This window comes from Pelmatolapia mariae, linkage group LG4 (assembly GCF_036321145.2).
Source record: "Pelmatolapia mariae isolate MD_Pm_ZW linkage group LG4, Pm_UMD_F_2, whole genome shotgun sequence".
NCBI classification, from domain to species: domain Eukaryota; kingdom Metazoa; phylum Chordata; class Actinopteri; order Cichliformes; family Cichlidae; genus Pelmatolapia; species Pelmatolapia mariae.
The window spans coordinates 10,952,339-10,969,497 of NC_086230.1; the positions used below are offsets into that span (position 1 = coordinate 10,952,339).

Here is a 17,159-nt window from a genome sequence, read left to right on the forward strand (position 1 = left end):
TGTTCAGTCGGTTAACAATCAACAACAACGTTCCTGTAAACATGGTCACATACAAAACTGAAACGAAAGAAAAAGCAGCCAAAGAAGACCTTTGAAAGACCCACAGAAAGCCCGGATACCTGGTGCTCAAGAGCACTTTAAAAATAATGAGAAGGTCCGACTGCTTGTGCAAAATCAAACGAAATCAAGGGTGGCTCAAAATTTTTGCACAGCACTGTATTTATCTACCAATTAATCGAGTTAATATTTTTGTAATGTAAACAGTACAGCACCGCTGTCTTCCTCGCAGGCCGCACTAAACAAACACCAGCAGGTCTCCGAGGGTCACGACGACGACCTGAGCGCGCTGGTTGGCCGCGCGGTTGTGACGCATGGGCGCTTGTCGTGTCACGTGACTGCAGCCAGTAACGGGGAGGAGGTCTGCAGCTGTCTGGATGTACTCAGGCTGCAGAGAATCGAAACTTATCCGAGGAGAGGGAAGTGTCGGGCGGTTACAAACGAAACCTCCTTGGGGTTTGCTCCTGTCAAAGTCTCTCCGTCTTCGTCCGGAAACAGCATGGCACACGTTTAAACTTTGCTTCGGCTCAATGAACTTCCTGGCTTCTTCTTCTACTTCTTCTTCTTCTACTGGTAGGTGTGTCCGAAGCTGGCCCAGGCTGGTCTCACAAACGGCCTCGCGTGCTGGATGTTTGCGCCTGTGATAAACAGTGAATGAGGCTGAACACTGGCTGAATGTGGGAGTGTTTATAGAGGCTTGCAGTTCTTTTTGACTACTTTCAAAGGAAGCGGGTAGCTGATTTTCACAGCCACTGCCACTGAAGTTGGTATTTCCTCCTAATCCCTCTCCGTTTGTCTGTGTGTCTCCCACTCCAGTGGACAAGCATGGACCCTGGCCGAGAGAAACGCAAGGAGGAGATAAACAAAGCTCTGGCTTTTATACAGTAAGATCATTTTAATTTTTATCTGAGCGCACCCAGACTGAAAGTGAAACTGTCCCTGGGTTACTCACGCCTCACAGCCTAGCTGTGTCATAACGATTTTAACAAGTTCCTCTGCTCTAGGTCCTCCCTGGCCTATCCTGACCCCGACGGCTATCAGGTAGTAGCTGTTAATGCTGTTATGTCCTTTTGCTTTTTATGCCCTGTGCATGCTTTGGTGTGAAGCACTCTGTCTCTTTTTGCTACCTTCCTTCTTTCTATTCCTGGCTCTATGTAAAATCAAGCACCGGATAGCTTTCTTTTGACTCTTTATAATCCTCCCCCATTACTCAGTTCAGTCCATGTTTGCTCGCTATTAATGTTTATTGACCGTTGACTGTTTAAATGAAGAAACAAACCACATCCCCACGCTACACCTCCAGAACAATGCATAAAACCCACAGGGAAACCTGTAGACTCAGGGGTTCCTGCTTGAATACCATTAAACAGTGCACCTTTGTCTCTGTTACATCTCATGCAAGTGTCAGAAATCTAAAGGCAAAGTTGTGGAGTTCTGCAGCTGTCTTGTAGGTTGTGTTGAACCGTCTGCTGTGTAACATCCTGTTTATAGATGTGGGTTTCAGTTGAACCCAGTCCTCTTCATATAATAATTCTGCACTCAGATCGTGTAGGAGAAGTTTTCTATAAAACATGCAGCAGTATGCGATGAACCATTGGTAGTTAATCTTGGTTATGTGCAGTCCTAAGTGCACAGCATGATTCACTATCTTGTAGAACCACCTTTAGCAGCGATGACTTGGAGCTCTGGGTTTCTGTATGACTTTATCAGTTATGGAGGAATTTTGGTCCGCTCTTCTTTACAACTTTGCTTCAGTTTGGTGAGGTTTGTGGGCATTTATTTATGCACAGCTTTTAAATCAGGTTGAGATCTGGACTTTGACTGGGTCACTGCAACACCTTGATTTGTTTCTGTTTCGGAAATCCTCTTGTAGATATGCTGATGTGCTTCAGATCTTTGTCCTGTTGCAACCCCCAGTTTTCAGCCAAGCTTTCTGTCGGACAGGTGCCTTCACGTTTGACTCTAAAATACTTTGGTATACAGAGGAGTTCATGCTCGACTGCAGGGTGCACAGGTCCTGTAACTGAACAAGTCCAAATCCTCACGCCTCCAGCACCGTGCTGGCAGTCAGTATGAGGTGTTTGTGCTGATATATTATGTTTGGTTTTCTCCAAGCATGGTGCTGTCCATCTTTAGAGAGAAGAGGCTTTTTCCTTCTGATCCTTCTGAACCATAGTTGTTCAACCTTTTTCTGACTGTACTGTCATGAACTTTAACATTTAAGGTGCGAACCGAGGCCTGTAGAGTCTGCGTTGCAACTCTTGGGGTTTTTGTATTTTCTCTGAGCATTGCACAATCTGACCTTGGGTTGAAGTTGTTGGGACTTCCACTCCTGAGAAGGTTACTATTTGTCTTAAAGCTTTCCCGCTTGTGAATGATCTTTCTCACTGCAAAGTGATGGACTTCAAAATGTTTGGAAAAGCATTTTGAAGTCCAATGATCCACACCAGCAAACTGACAAAACTTCTGCTTTTATAGATTTGCTCACACTTGCTGAAAATCAGTTAATCAGCTACATTTGATTAGCAGCACCCAGATTGATTCCCAATGGGCCATTTTTGCAGAGTGACTCCATAACTCTATGAAAAGTGATGCAGACTTAAGCTTTCTGAACACGACAAATCTTCCAATCCGAAGTTTAAGTCGACTCTGTTCTTTGTGTTGCTGCAGTACAACAAATCCAGCAACCACATTTAATAATCAAAGGTGAAAGCAAGCCTACTGGAGTTTTAACAGTGTGAGCTGATAATCCTCTATTTTAGTAACACACTCACAGATGAACTTGACGTGTCACCAGAGTAGGAATCTCATTGAATTTCCAGTTAGGTCCTGGACTGTGTATAGGAATGGCCGTAATTTCCAAACAATGAGTGCAACAGCTTTCTCTAACCCCTTTAAACTAAAATCCCCCGAGGTAGTTTAAAGAAGCAGAAGTGCAGAAATGGTGTCTTGACCTTAACCCTACTGCCACTGTGAGGTTTTTTTGGCCTCTTTTTTAATGACAGCTACCAGCAAAATGTATTTTGGAGAAAAGTCTCAACGTATGAGAGTGATAATAAATTATATATGATTTAACATAAACCAAATGAATTGTAAACACATTCAACATTTTTTTCCCATGCAGTTTAAAGTCCTGCTTAGAATAGTATTAAAATACGATACTAACCCCCTTAATGCAAATACGTGCATGTCAGTATTAAGGTGGACCTTAAAAATATAATGTAACTTACAAGACGTTAGCGCAGGTCCGCATAGGTTTAAAAAAAAGAAGTTTCTTATTCCTTTCTTTTCTTTTGCTCCTCACAGGACTTCCTGACCCAGTTAGTGTGCAACCTGCTCGATGAGGGCAACGCCTTCTTCCGAGACGACCAGTGCGAGCAGGCTGTCAAAGAATTCAGCGAAGGCTTGAATGTGTCATGCTACGCTGAAACGGAGGAGATCAAGATCCCTGAAGCTTTGCTCGAGAGCCTGTATGTCAACCGGGCGGCTGCCTACCACAGTTTGGTGAGATAACATTTGCTCTTGTGTCTGTGCAGCGTTCTGCGTATAGGAGTGAAGTGGGGCAGGTTAACGTCTCATGCTGTGAGATTTCACGATGAAGTTCTAGTATAGCAGCATGTGTAATGCATATAAGGCTTATCTACCTCACTATGTAAGGGAATGAGGTTTTTTTCTTTTTCTTTTCCATAGCTCAGACATTTTGAAACAAACGCTTGTGAGGAATGCTCCTCCACACCCAAATGTGCATGAGCCACATAAAAGTGGATCAACCTGAAATGATTGTTGATTGAACCTGAGCTTTTAATATCTATTAAAATCCCAGTGGTTAGTTGATAACATCTATATTTTCTACTTTAACAAAAACCAATTGTAAACATTCTTAAACATGAACTCCATGGCTTTTCCTCCACTGTGCTCCAGACTCACTTACGTTCTCTGCTGATGGCTGGATTGTCTATGGTGTCACCACAGAAGATGGATTAGATTTTATGCCGGACGTCCTTCTCGACACAGCTTTTTTGTTGGGTTTATGCCTCCTTCTGGTCTTTAACTGGAAGTCTTTCACACATTAGGTGGATGTGTTAACCGGGTTAGGGTTGGGATCATCAAACCACATTTTGTTGATATTTTTTGAGGTATCAAAATTCGTCATTAAGGGTGCGACAGGTCTCCAAATGTCTTTATGGGTTAAAGAGTGCAGTGACATTAAAGATCCTCCAAAGAAATCCTTTAACCTCACTTTCGCTTTGTGTTTGGACCAAATTTGCACATGATGGCATGCAAACTTGAAAACAAACTAAGTTATTTCAGACCAGACTGATCTACAAGCAGTTCCACAGAGCTGCTTGCATGGTTGTAAATGCCTGCTGAAGTGTTATAAAAGTTATGGAAATTTGGTTATCAGAGGGTGCATACGTGGCTTGGTGTGGATGTCCATGTGTCTTCTAGTTCAAAGCAGTGCACAACACTGCAAGGTCACCAGCTGTGCATGCTTTTTTTCTTCTTTTTTTTTCAAATGGTCCAAACACACAATAAAATTCATGCCCAGGCGGTTTCAGGCTGTCCTGCTTGAATATGCTACTGTAGCAGTCCAGAGGTCTGTGACATGCACGTGTCCACGAATATCCAGCCAAGCCCAGCAGTGTTTACCAGCAGTCAGCACAGATATTGCCAAATCTATGCTTGTGTGATTACAAAGGCTAATAATAGATGATTTAGTTGATGTCTACTTTTGTGGAAATTATCCCTGTTTTTGGGGAAAAAAATGCAAAAATCAAATGCTTGAGCAACACTGGAGCATGGAACATCTAATTTAATCTTTAACAAAGCCTACAGCGGTATTAAAAAGAAAAGGTAGAAATCCAATGTAGCGGCTATTCTTCCTGTAGTGCATAACTTGGATTTACCATTCTAAATAACTGAGGCTATCCTGAACCTCCCACCCCTCACACTTGATTTATGAAACCACTTATAAAAACAGATCTGTTCTGATTTACTGCCTCTAATATGTAAACATCACTAAATCATTCAGATGTGTTTGTCTGCATTCAAGGCCACAGAGCCTTTGACCTGCATACCAGTGAAGTGCTCCATAGCAGCTACACACAGTTTAAACCAAGAGACTGCGATTTCTTCACCTTGTAGAGTTTTACTTAAAGCTAGATGGGAAAATGAAGTAAAGAATTAATGGTATATTACTTTGATTTCTTTTGTCTGTTTCTCTCATGTTTTCCACAGGGGGAGTATGAACAAGGTGTGCTGGACTGCAACAGCGCTCTGGAGGTGTGCAAAGACAGCCGCAGAGCGCTGTACAAGAAGGCCCTTTGTTTGAAGGGGCTTGGAAAGTATAAGGAGGCCTACGACTGCAGCGCCAGCTATCTGCTCATTAATCCTCAGGTGAAGGATGGACAGAAATGGGAGCGTTTATGCTGATAGTCTTATAAAAAGCTTTCAGTAAGGTCTGAATATCAATCTGTTGGTTAAATCAACAGCAGCACTGATTTGTAGAAGCAACGGACAGTGCAGTGTAAACATCTTGAGCCACTCATTATTACTGTTACGCCACTGAACCAAAGGTTCATCAAAGGATGAACCAGGGCTGTGTCTTTATATAACAAGAAACTTAGCAAATAATGAATTTTAAATAGTATCTTCAGACACTTTGTAACTACAGCCTGTCACAAAAACACATCCCCAATTCTTAGTGAAAATAAAATAACAACAAGGTGATTCCCAAATTTGGCTACTTAACAACTAGCAAAGACACAGGAGAGATGTCCCCAAGTCTTAGCCCTGTGACATATTGGTGTCCAGGATGTAAGTGGAAGAAAATCGCTGCATCTTTAAATCCCTGTTAATGTGTATGGAGGAGGTCAGGAGAGAGATTTCATCACATTCCTTTTTTATTCATGTTTAGTAGAATTTAATCAGTTGTCTGCATTTCTATTCATTTAATTTTTATCTTTTTTAAAATGATGGCATCAGATTGAAGGAATGCATTTTTTTCCATAACTGAAACGATGAATACCTTTTAACAAGATGAGATAAACTTATCTGTGTCTCAGTCTCGGTGTTGTTCATCGCATATATGTTAATTGTAGCTTGGAGCATTTCAGTAAATCCATTCGTTTACCTGTTGGCAGGACCAACAGGTGAATGAGCTCGCACAGGAACTGGCAAACCATCTAGGTCTGAAGATTCGAAAACCTTACGTCAGCACAAAGGTGTGTAAATGTTTAAATCTGGTTCATTGTGGGTTGTAGGACTTTATCAGCCTTCAGCTTAGTCATAGTCAGACAGGACACAGTCCACATGTGATCAACAATTATTATCACAGCGCAAGCAATCTTATATTCGGATGTTTATGACTTTGCCACGTAAACTAAAACCTTAGCAGTGTAGTTGTTTAGTTTTCTCCAAGGTTGATAATTTTCCATTATCTCATGCTGCACACGGTTATGCACACACAGAGCAGAGCTGTTCTTACCTGGGCCTCAGCTTACTTCGTCCCTCATATTTAGAGCGCAATCTTTTGTGGTAATGCTTTACAATGAGGCAGCGGCTGCAAATACATTTAAAAAAGACACTCAATACTATACTTGAAATGACAGAATTCCCTAAAGAAAATGGTTTCATTTTATCCTTCATCTGACAGCGATTTATGTTCTTCTCTCCAGATGTCAGGCGGTAATGTAGAAAATGGTAATGGCGTTGCACCAGGTGGGAATTTTTGACATTTGTGCCTCTTTTACTCTCTGTTCTTGATCATTTTGTACACAAACACAAGAAAGGTCCAAGTAATTGCACTTCTGTTCTTTTTTAGTCAACTTTCCCAGCGTGCCTCAGTCCTCATTTCCTTCCACACCTACCAGCTGCAGCACACCTACTAACTCTGCAGTACCTGAAAGGGCGGGCACTATCGAGGACTCCGAGCTGATGGGAGATGACATAGACAGTCTGCTGGACTGTGTTTCTACTGAGCCGGAAACAGCTGAGGTAAACTCTAAGTGCTTTGTTTTTTTTCCTTTCAGACCAGCGGACTAACTTTTGTTGCTGATGATGGAAGAAGATGTTTGTGTGATATAAGTGCTGAAATGTTTCATTTGAGTGAAAATCAGACACAGTTTACTTCTTGTTTCAAGCAGCTCACCCAACACAGGGAATTCTGTTTACCTTTTACCTCTTTCAAGGGAAAGTATGGTGAGTCCTTGATGAGGTCTGAGTGAAATGCAACAATACTTAGAGATTAAAGAAGACTCTACTGAACACAGGCATACTTCTAGAGGGTTTTGTTTTTTGGCAAAAGGAAGACCAAGAGTCCAGTGAGGACGTTTGGACATGAAAACAGTTTTGAAAATTGATTTGGAAACATTGTCTTTATGTTTTTTGTTTTTTTTTCTCACTATTATGCATTAGCCTAAACAAAAAAAGCTAGTTTTTCACAGAGTTGCATTGAGAACTATTTTGTTCTGAATAAATGTTTCACATACTGATGGAAGAAATAATTAGATCCCTTTTTTAAAGTAGCTGTAATACAGTGTAAAAAATACCCTGTCACTAGTAACAGGCCTACTTAAAAAACAAACAAACAAACAAACATGGACTGTATATAAAAGATGGATGTGGCCACCACGATGTCTGCGGTTTGTTTTGGAAGATTCAGTGTTAGTGGTTTTTCTTACAGACACACAAAATATCAACAGATCTCCCTAACTTTTGTTATTTGTAGTTATTTATGTCAGTACTGTTTAAAAATAATCTTGTTTTATTGTCACGATAAAACATGGATTATTAGTTTGTGCTCTGCTTGGATTGGCTGGTTGTTGAGTATGTGCCATTCCAAACTTAATGCCAATACATTTGGAAAGTTGCAGAGCGCCCTCTGGTGGACAACATTGGCAATTATAACATGTTTGAAAGGCGTTTCTCAGAATCCTGTATTTTAAATTGTTGGGGGGTTTGTAGGTGCTGATGCTGATATACCAGCAAATAGCTCATTTTGTCCAATATATAATATATGTTTTGGTGAATATATCTGTTGGGTTGTAATTAAGATATCTGCTAATGCTTGCAAACCTCATCAATAAACTGCATGGGTGCAACTCCCAGGCACACATCTCCTAACTAGCCCTAAGTAACAGGTTACTAAAATAGTATAATTTCACTCAGCTAAACATCTTGGATAGTTTGTATCACACAGTAGGATATATTATTCAACAAATAATTCAATTTAAAATGCTCCAAAATGCATTAGAAGACACTAATCTGCTACAATCTCTGTGCCAGGATACCTGTCAATCAAAGCAACCCCCTTCTCTAACCTCCAGTATCTAGATGGGGAACAAATTGAGGAAAAAAATGAAACGATGAAAGAAAAAAAAAATCATTATATTTCAGGGGCAAGCAGGGCCACTTTATGCCTCCTTTTAAACCTTTTAAACACACCCCTCCTTGGAAGGTTAGAAACAAGCTGTCAAAACAGTAGTAGTTTCTAACATAACTTGGGGACAGAAACGATGAAGTAAAATTAACAAGCTAATGGGCATGAAGGACTTTATAGAGTCAGGCGATTCCCCTCTGTGCATAGTGGTTTTATTGATCCATTACTTAGGCCAAAATATTGATTAATGCAGTATTGTATATGGGTTATTTACCAGCTGTGTCGGCCAGCATCCATTCCAACTTTCATGTTTAATTATCCAGTTGAGGCATTGTCATGTTTTGCTTATGTTTTTTACATCCTGCCTCCTTTCTTGACAGGATGTATTCTCAGTGCCCAGCAGGACATCCACTTGCACACAAAGAGGCCCATCTGTCCTGCCCGCACCGACACCCCAACTACCCCCGGCCTTTTTCAACTCAGCCGTTAACCAACTCAACTCCTTGGACTCCTTTTCTGGTTCTGGGCACGGCACCTCAGCTGCTACACTGGATATCCTAGATGACCTCTCGACCTCTGACAAAGGTGGTGTTGCAGATGCTTCAAACTTACTACTGACCCCTACGAAGCTGGACGGTCTGGACGGTCTTGATTCCCTCGATTCTCTCGATGACGCCTTGGATAAGATGCCAAGGGCTGCTGCTGCTGAAGAAGTTATTGAGGCCAAAACAGAGCTGGATGTTGGAGAAAAGTCTCTTGATGAGCTGCTAGATGAACTAGATCCCTTAGAGACACTCTCTAATCCAAGCAGCCAGGGCGATCATGTCTCTAAAATTAGGAATAGATCCATGGACCGGCTTGACTCCCTTGATTCCTTGGACTCATTTTCCTCGATGGAGGGTGTTAGAGTAGCTTCGCCAGCAGTCTTAGTCGGGGGGTCTGGCCTGGACTCGCTCTCTGATTTCAACTCAGCAGGTGACTATGATTTATATCTGGCTTATTATAAGGGATGCACTGCTTTTTTGCTCAAACATCCACCGATATACATTTGTATGATTCACATGCCCATTTAAAGATATGCAGAAAGGCTGAAGAACAGTTATTATTTAATAATAACTGAAGCAGTCTGACCATTCTCCCCAGGGATTAACGAAGCATTTTCTCCCAAAGAACTGCCGCTCACTGGATGTTATCACTTTGTCATACCACTCTCTGTAAACCTTACAGATGGTTGCATAGAAAAATCCCAGCAGATCGGCTGATTGTGAAACATTCAGACCTACCCGTCTCCTCCCAACAACCATGCCACATTTAAATCCTAAAGCTGAGTTTGAACTTCAGCCATGTCTGTGTGCCTAAATGCATCAGGTTTCCGCCGTGTGATTATATGATAAATATTGACATTAGTGAGCAGCTGAACAGTTGTACCTAATGAAGTGGCCAGTTCCCCTTTAGTGTCTGAGGTTGGTGCTTCAGCCCTTTTACCTCATGCAGTTCATAATTTATGTTCTCTGCTTGCTCCTCAGGTATCTCAGGCTCTCATAGTATTGCGGCTCCAGTAATGCGATCTCCAAAAAATCATTACAAAGTAAGACTGATGATCAGGCTTGTGTTACATTTGCTTTCCTTGTATTTTCCTTAGCATTAACTGATGTCTTATTCTTACCTTGGAAACAAAGGAGAAGGAAAACCAAAGGCCGGCTGCAGTGTATAACCCTCTGTCCTCCACCCATGAGTTCCTGCAGGCCTGCTCTGCTTGCTACCCTCGAGAAGGTATGGTAGGATTTGAGTGACATCAAAATGGTCCTGCTGCTTATCAGCTGGTGATGGTTTTACAGTGTGGGAAGTTTGATGCCCTGCTGTTCTCAGTGGAACTTTAAAGAGGAAAACAAGTTCTTTTAATGTTTGATGAATATGTTTTGTGTATTTGTGCACTAATTCTTTCACAGGTATAGGGATATATACTTATGTTCACAAGCCAGACCTGGTCCACAACTGTAAGAGAGACATTCTGCTATGTAGACTGAAAGCTGATCCCCCGTTAGACTGGACCAGAGTGCGACCGCTGCCCATACTGAAGGCCTTTGGTGGACGATTTGTACTTTGCAAAGGTAAGGAGCTCAAGATCAAGGTCATGAATCTTTTCTATTTTTCATAGTTATTTACTTATTATTGCAGATAAATACGTTTTTAATGGTAAAGTCTGAAAATGATGACAGTCATACATTTATAAGTTGTTGCCAGATAATCAACAATAAGGGACTAGTTCCCCACTTTTTCATTCATCAAGTTTAATTTCTTTTATGATTAAAAAATACAATTAAAAACTGTTTTGGTGGGGATTTTATTATACCAGTTCCCTTAATCATCTGACCAGTCTATTGGAAGAGAGAAGAATATTTTACTACACATTTTAATTATTTATTTATCTTTATTTAATCAGGAAAATATGACTGTTGACTTTCAAAATTTCTGACCTGTCCTGTTCTGGCCAAAACTTGTATAAACTAGTAACACGCATACAAATACACACAGAAAAAAACCCACACAAGGCACTTACACTAACATACAGCTGATTTGAAAAATGTCTAAAAACATCAAAAATTTATAAACTTCATTGCGAGTAAAGCCTTAAACATCAATAAAATTCATTTTCCTGTGCCAGAAGCAAACAAGGGTGGTAATGTTCAGGAAGAACATTTTCAGTAACTACATCCAACTCATCTAAATTCCTTCAGTGAGACCAGTTCCTGACGTTCAAGAGCCAGCTGACTCATACACTTCAAATTTCTGTGCAGTGAAAGAAGGAAGGCAGTAAAACTTGCATACTTAGTGTGCTTATGTGAATGAAATGTGTGTTTTCTTATATTCCCAGAGTTGCTGAAGTCTGGAGAGCTGGGTGTGTGTAAGTATGGAGAGAAATGCACGTTTGCCTACAACCAGATGGAGATCGATGTTTGGACAGAGGAGAAGAAAGGCAGGCTGGACAGAAACCTACTGTTTGACACAAAACCTTTTAAACTGGACCCTGTGAGCAGCATCATATGCCTCCTACAGGAAAACAAAGGCACGTTCATGTTCCTCTGTCAGGTTAGTAAACGTGAGCTGTGTTTATTTGAAATCTCTGTTTTTCTCTTTGATAATGGAGCAGGGGTATAAAAGCTCTTTAACCTGATCAGATTAATGTTAAAGATTTACATGATGCACTCTGGAGTTTCTCCATTTGTTTTGTGTATTAAATGTTTAATCTGGAAGCTTCAAAAGTACCACTTTCCATTTGTTCTTTTGAACTATGAGAGTTGAAAATGTGGCTACTTACCAATTTTAAATTAACTATGGTACCCATTCTTCCAAGAGGAGTGGTCAAATATTCAGCCAGAATTATGCCAGCTTGTTGATTGCTATCAAAAGTGTTGGCTGAGGTGAATCTTACTAAGGGACATTTAAACAGATATCAGTGGTAATCATTTATATAACCACTTATAATTTGTATAATTTTAAACCTGTGTGAATTTGAAAAGAAAAGGAGCGTTCAAAGACTCGATTAAAAGCCCCAAATCACCATGCAGTTCAATCCCACGATGAGTGGATGTAAACTGCTGACTGTATGTTATCCAATGCACACTATGTTTGTAATATTTGTGTCTGGATGTAGCACGCTTCCATCACGACAAATGTTCATTTCATTTCTAAGATGATCTTCTCCATCTTTCTCCCTTTGTTTCCATCACCGGTCTCTCTTCCTGTCCTTTCCTTTCAACATCTTCGTCTTCCTGCTGTGTCTCTCCAGGCGTGCTATGACAGTAAACCGAGAATAATCAGTAAGCGCTTCCAAGACGATCAGACCATCTGCTCTAACTTGGATGTTTGCCACAACTTTGATGCTAATAAGTGAGTGTGCTTACAACATACGGGTTATTACAAGTTCTTGCTCTCTCACCTACTCTCACTTCTAATCCTGCACCAACTCTTTTCTCCATATGGCTTCTCCTCTGTCTCCATCACGCTTTCTTTTTCCCTCTGTGCCCATCAGGTGCTTGGCTTTTGTGGTGAGGACCCACAATGTGATCTACAAGAAGGTTCGCCCGTTGAGCGTCCTGTGTCACATGGATCTGTGCAACCAAGCCATCCGGTATGGCTGTGTCAGAGAGGACAACTGCCACTACGCCCACTCTGTTATCGAGCTCAAAACCTGGAAGGTGCAGAGAGAAACAGGTGCCTGACAAATACTGTGCTTCACTGTTGTCATATTAATTACTGAGATCAAACTTAGAACAACAGATTGAGAGCTTGTGTGCTGAAATGATCTGAACCAAACCTGTGCCTTATAATAATATCACACTATTATGTCTTAGTAGTAAGTGCTTTATTCATCATTTATATAACATCACTCCTCCTTAGTATGCCATTTACAGCAGTGATGTAGTAGCAGTGATAGCTGTACATGGTGTAACAGATGGATAAACATGTCTGTATTTATAAATGAAATACTAAGGTAAGTAATGATATGTAAATTATAGAATTAAGCACCTGCTAATACTTTACTAATGCTTAGTGTGAAAATTAAGTTACACTGAAGAATTGTACTGTATGAAAATTAGTTATGCTATAAATAGAAATAATAAACAGTTAATTTCATTCATCGATGACACAAAATCCATCGCGATCTGCCAGTATTTCCACTGTGGAAAACATTCACTGCCACAATATTCATTCAAAAAGTCCATCAAAGCGCACTGTTGTCCTGTAATCGTTCTCCCTGTTTATGAATTTTTATTTTCAGGTGTCAGCCCTGACGAGATTGTGAGAATATCCACAAAGTGTCATGACAAGCAGGAGCAAAACTCAAGCAAACAGAAAGGAAACAGAGTAAGAAGCATTGTAATGTAATGGTATTTTTCTTACTAACCCATTCCAGTCTGGCTCTTCTTTAATGTTACTGTTATTACTGTAAATATGTGTTGGAGAGATGATGCTCTGTAAGGTGAATGTTTCATCTTGTTAACCATTCAGTAGATTTTGATATGAGGACGGTCATACTTATCATCGGTATGCTTGTAGTGGCCCGACAATGTGTGTGCGTTTGCGTTACTGCTGATACTAAATGCAGACTTCCATCCAGCAGCCTGTGACCTTATTTAACATTTCATCTGTGGACGAACTTCCCTTTTTTGACATTTAATTTTAAACAGGTGCCTTTTGGAGGAGGTGGGGGCAAACCAGGAGGGGGAGGAGGTGCTGGGAAGAGTCTTAACATGCGGATGAAGTTTGCCTGCGGTCAGTGCTGGTTGGACGGCCTGATCAGTGAGCCAGACAAAGGCCTCAAGTACTGCGGTGCTAAAGCTAGACATGCGTGAGTAAAGTGAATACAGGTGCTCAGTTCCTGTACGAGTCTAGAGTTTTATTTTTAATATTTTATAATATTATGTCATATTAGGCGATCACTTCAGTGATTAAAACTTAATCATTGTCCAGTGCACCTCAACATGCTGTTACACAGCCAATTAAACTGTGATTTTTCCCTCCAGGGTGTATCTGGCAATGAATGAATGAATGAATGAATGAATCACTAAAAGAGAAACACTTTGCAATGATTTTTAATATTTCATTTTAGATCATAAAGGTAAAATATATAGAGTTTGCTAATAAGCAGCGCACATTTTAAAGTACAACAGTGAAAGTTTACCACACAGTCCATGTTTTCTTCTCTTTTTGTCCCACACTCACCAAAATTTACTATATGAAGAAAAAAACTATTAAAAAAGTTATAAATATGAGATGTTGGACTTTTAATTTCACAGAGTTACATGAATTTTAAAATGCCGAGCAGTCAAAACGACCCTCTGGGCAGTTCTAGTGTTGAAGAATTGTTTCACCAACCAAATGAATGATAATCCCTCAATGTCTGTCACTGCAATCAAAGAGAAAGTGCTGTTTAAGTGCAGATGCACTGCTCTTACAAAGCCTTGAACCAGCCAGCTTCTCTCTTGCTCACCATTGCGTTCAGATAAATCCGCCAAAGCACGAAGCATATTTACAACAACGTTTTTGTCGTCACCTTCAGGTGGACTAAAGACAGGCGAGTGCTGCTGGTCAAGTCCCAAGAGAGAAGTAAATGGGTTCAGGTGCGACCACTGCCACACGCCAAGGATCTCCCTGCACAGTATTATGTAAGTCTGCACTTTAAAGCAGAAAGGCATTTAAACCAAGCACTTACATCATAGACATCATCCCTGCACTGATACAAATGAGGACTTCCCTCACCGTTGTTACATTATTTGGTGGCGTTTGTAGCGTTCCAGTAGAGAAGTTGGATACTTTGTCTCACAAATGGCACTGTGCATTGTTGGTTGAACAGTAATGTGTTCCCCCATCACTGCTTTACTTCTTAAAATTTCACTTGTCAGTCATTATAAATGCTGATGCCGATATATCAGCGAATAGCTAATATTGTCCGAGCAGGCTCTAGTGTTGATATTTCAAATGATAGGGAAGGGCGTCATCTGAGATCGGTATTTAACAGCGTGATGCTTTCTCCTGACAGATGTGTGCGCAGATTTTGGAGAAGAGGAAATGTAACTACTCTGGGGTCTGCACCTTTGCTCACAGCCCAGAGGAGAAGGACATGTGGATGTATATGAAGAATAATGACTGTAAGTTACTAAAAGCAACCAACGCTGTTTGGTTTGATTGGAAAAATAAAGGAAGCACTTCTTATCTGCATGAGGGAAGTGCAGTTTGTACGAGAAGAGGTCCACTCACTGAACGTCCTCTCAGTGATCTGATGTGAGAATTATTTGTGTGCCTGTAGTGAGAGACATGCAGCAGATGTATGACATGTGGCTGAAATTAAGCGGTCATAATCGTCAAGCAGATGGATCCACGGTCAACCAGCCCAGCCCTGAGGAAAAATACATCACTATGCCCACTGATTATGCTGAGCCAATGGTGGGTTTAACTTTTCTCTCTTTGTTTCAACAAAGCAAAAGTCTGAAAATCTTAAATAAAACTCTCATATTGTTCTTTCAGTTAGTAAGAAAAGATGAGAGTATTTCTTCCCGTCTTTATTTTAGAGTGGCTTTCACTGCCGCCTGTGTGGCAAACACAGTAACAGTGAGCGGCAGTGGCAGCAGCACGTTTCCACCGAGAAGCACAAGGACAGAGTGTTCAGCTGCGAGGGAGAAGATGAAGCTCTGACGTGGAGCTACCGCTTCCCGGGTACACGCTTTGAACTCTGCTCCAAGTAAGAGATTCTGCTGGATCAGTTTGTACATGCAGACAATGAATAAAAGTGAGCTATTATGCTTTTTTTTTTCATTTTAATAAATGAAGAAATGAAATCAGCATATGTACAAGTAATCGACTTGAGCCACTTTAGGCTTCAGACTGATCTGAGAGTGTCTGTTTTAGTCCATTTTCTTTCCTACTCTTTGCTCTGATGAGGTCATAGAGAGGGGAAATCCCGAGTATGGTCATCTCAGGGACACATATGTGACTGTGACCACAGAAGCCCCACCCACTGTTTATGATGGACAGCCAATCGGAGAAAAGCTGGCTTAAGTTGAGGATGAAAGGAGCTAAAACTGCTTGTTTCAGACAGAAGAAACTGATGGGCTGCACCAAGTCCACTGTGAACTGCAAATCATGCAAAACTACCTCAGTACAGTTTAAGAGTAAACATAAGTGAGAATAATAGATCCACTGTGTGAGGTGTAAATCACATGACCAGTTTGCAAAACCTGAGCTGTTGTAACAAACTGTGTGGCACAGGATATGAGGCGTTTGGGGACAGTACAGAGCTGTAGGTCACTTGTGTGCAGGAAGTATCCAGGTCCTAACATGTAGGACTCTCACACTTTATCATCCAGCAGAGATTAAGTTATAAAGTCTGCTGAGTGAGTGGACTAAATCGTATGGTAGTGTTTAGTTAAAGCAAAGCTCACAACATAGTGTTTCATTTAATAACTGACAGGTTGGATGGCAGCTGTCCTGACGGTGCATGCTGTGACTACGCCCATAGTCCGGAGGAGCTCCAGGAGTGGATAGAGAGACGAAAGTTCTTACGACAAAAGCTGGCCAAAGCTAGGGAAGATATGCTCATCATGCCTGATGAGGTCGACTTTGGAAAATACAACTTCCTGCTTCAGGACTAAGAAGAATTTGACTTTGTGAGCCATTTCTGTAACTGCCAAACAGCATTACAGTTTGTCAAGAGTTTTCAAATCAAAACCAACAGCAGCAGTTCACTTGAAGATATATATATTTAACAAACTTGAATTTAAAAAAGCGCATATTTTAATTTTCTTGTGACTTCATGGCGCTACATTCACAGCTCGTGTCTCTCCAGCCAAAACATTAACTGCACTGTGCTGTGAGCGTAAGGCTATGTGGTGCCACACTAAGAAAGAAAAAAATTGATCATCAGTGAAGATTTATAAAGGTTTCATATGCCATACCTGCAGCCTTTCTTGTGCCTTTGTTGTTTTACCTTCTGTTTGTGTTTTGCTCAATCAGGGATTGTTACTGAAGTGTGCCTTCATTGTGCAGTTCACTAAGAAAGGAGGTTTTCAAAACTTTCGTTGTGCAATAAAATGTCCCCTATATGACAAGCTGGCTTGTACTTCTGATTTGTACTCGTGCAAAGACAGCAGAGGTCCAATTTTGTGTTCTGTTTAATAAATTTTAACTAATTGAGTGGTGGGGGAGTACTTGACCCAAATGA

The 17,159-nt window shown here is 40.9% G+C and overlaps 1 protein-coding gene across 2 annotated transcripts; it reads left to right on the forward strand.

The window, feature by feature from the left end:
- The first annotated feature begins 426 nt into the window (after nucleotides 1-426).
- On the forward strand, nucleotides 427-17,159 carry LOC134625988 (zinc finger CCCH domain-containing protein 7B-like). 2 transcript variants are annotated; one of them, XM_063471423.1, is made up of 22 exons: nucleotides 427-630; nucleotides 874-941; nucleotides 1,062-1,098; nucleotides 3,364-3,561; nucleotides 5,296-5,454; nucleotides 6,201-6,281; nucleotides 6,735-6,777; nucleotides 6,881-7,053; nucleotides 8,818-9,412; nucleotides 9,964-10,025; nucleotides 10,117-10,210; nucleotides 10,387-10,548; nucleotides 11,313-11,527; nucleotides 12,228-12,328; nucleotides 12,471-12,652; nucleotides 13,221-13,306; nucleotides 13,630-13,790; nucleotides 14,502-14,607; nucleotides 14,982-15,090; nucleotides 15,249-15,385; nucleotides 15,511-15,680; nucleotides 16,410-17,159. In XM_063471423.1, the coding sequence occupies exons 2-22, from the start codon at nucleotides 883-885 to the stop codon at nucleotides 16,588-16,590; spliced, it is 3,111 nt and encodes a 1,036-aa protein (XP_063327493.1). In that variant the 5' UTR covers nucleotides 427-630; nucleotides 874-882; the 3' UTR covers nucleotides 16,591-17,159. The 2 variants fall into 2 exon arrangements, with proteins under 2 accessions (XP_063327493.1, XP_063327492.1); XM_063471422.1 differs by lacking the exon at nucleotides 1,062-1,098.

What these genes read in the sequence shown, in the direction of transcription:
- LOC134625988 (XM_063471422.1), top strand. Translation starts at nt 435, where the DNA reads ATGTACTCAGGCTGCAGAGAATCGAAACTTATCCGAGGAGAGGGAAGT. An exon ending in CTCCAAAAAATCATTACAAA is followed by an intron (nt 10,026 to 10,116) that starts GTAAGACTGATG and finishes TTGGAAACAAAG; the next exon opens with GAGAAGGAAAACCAAAGGCC. An exon ending in GGTGCTAAAGCTAGACATGC is followed by an intron (nt 13,791 to 14,501) that starts GTGAGTAAAGTG and finishes CGTCACCTTCAG; the next exon opens with GTGGACTAAAGACAGGCGAG.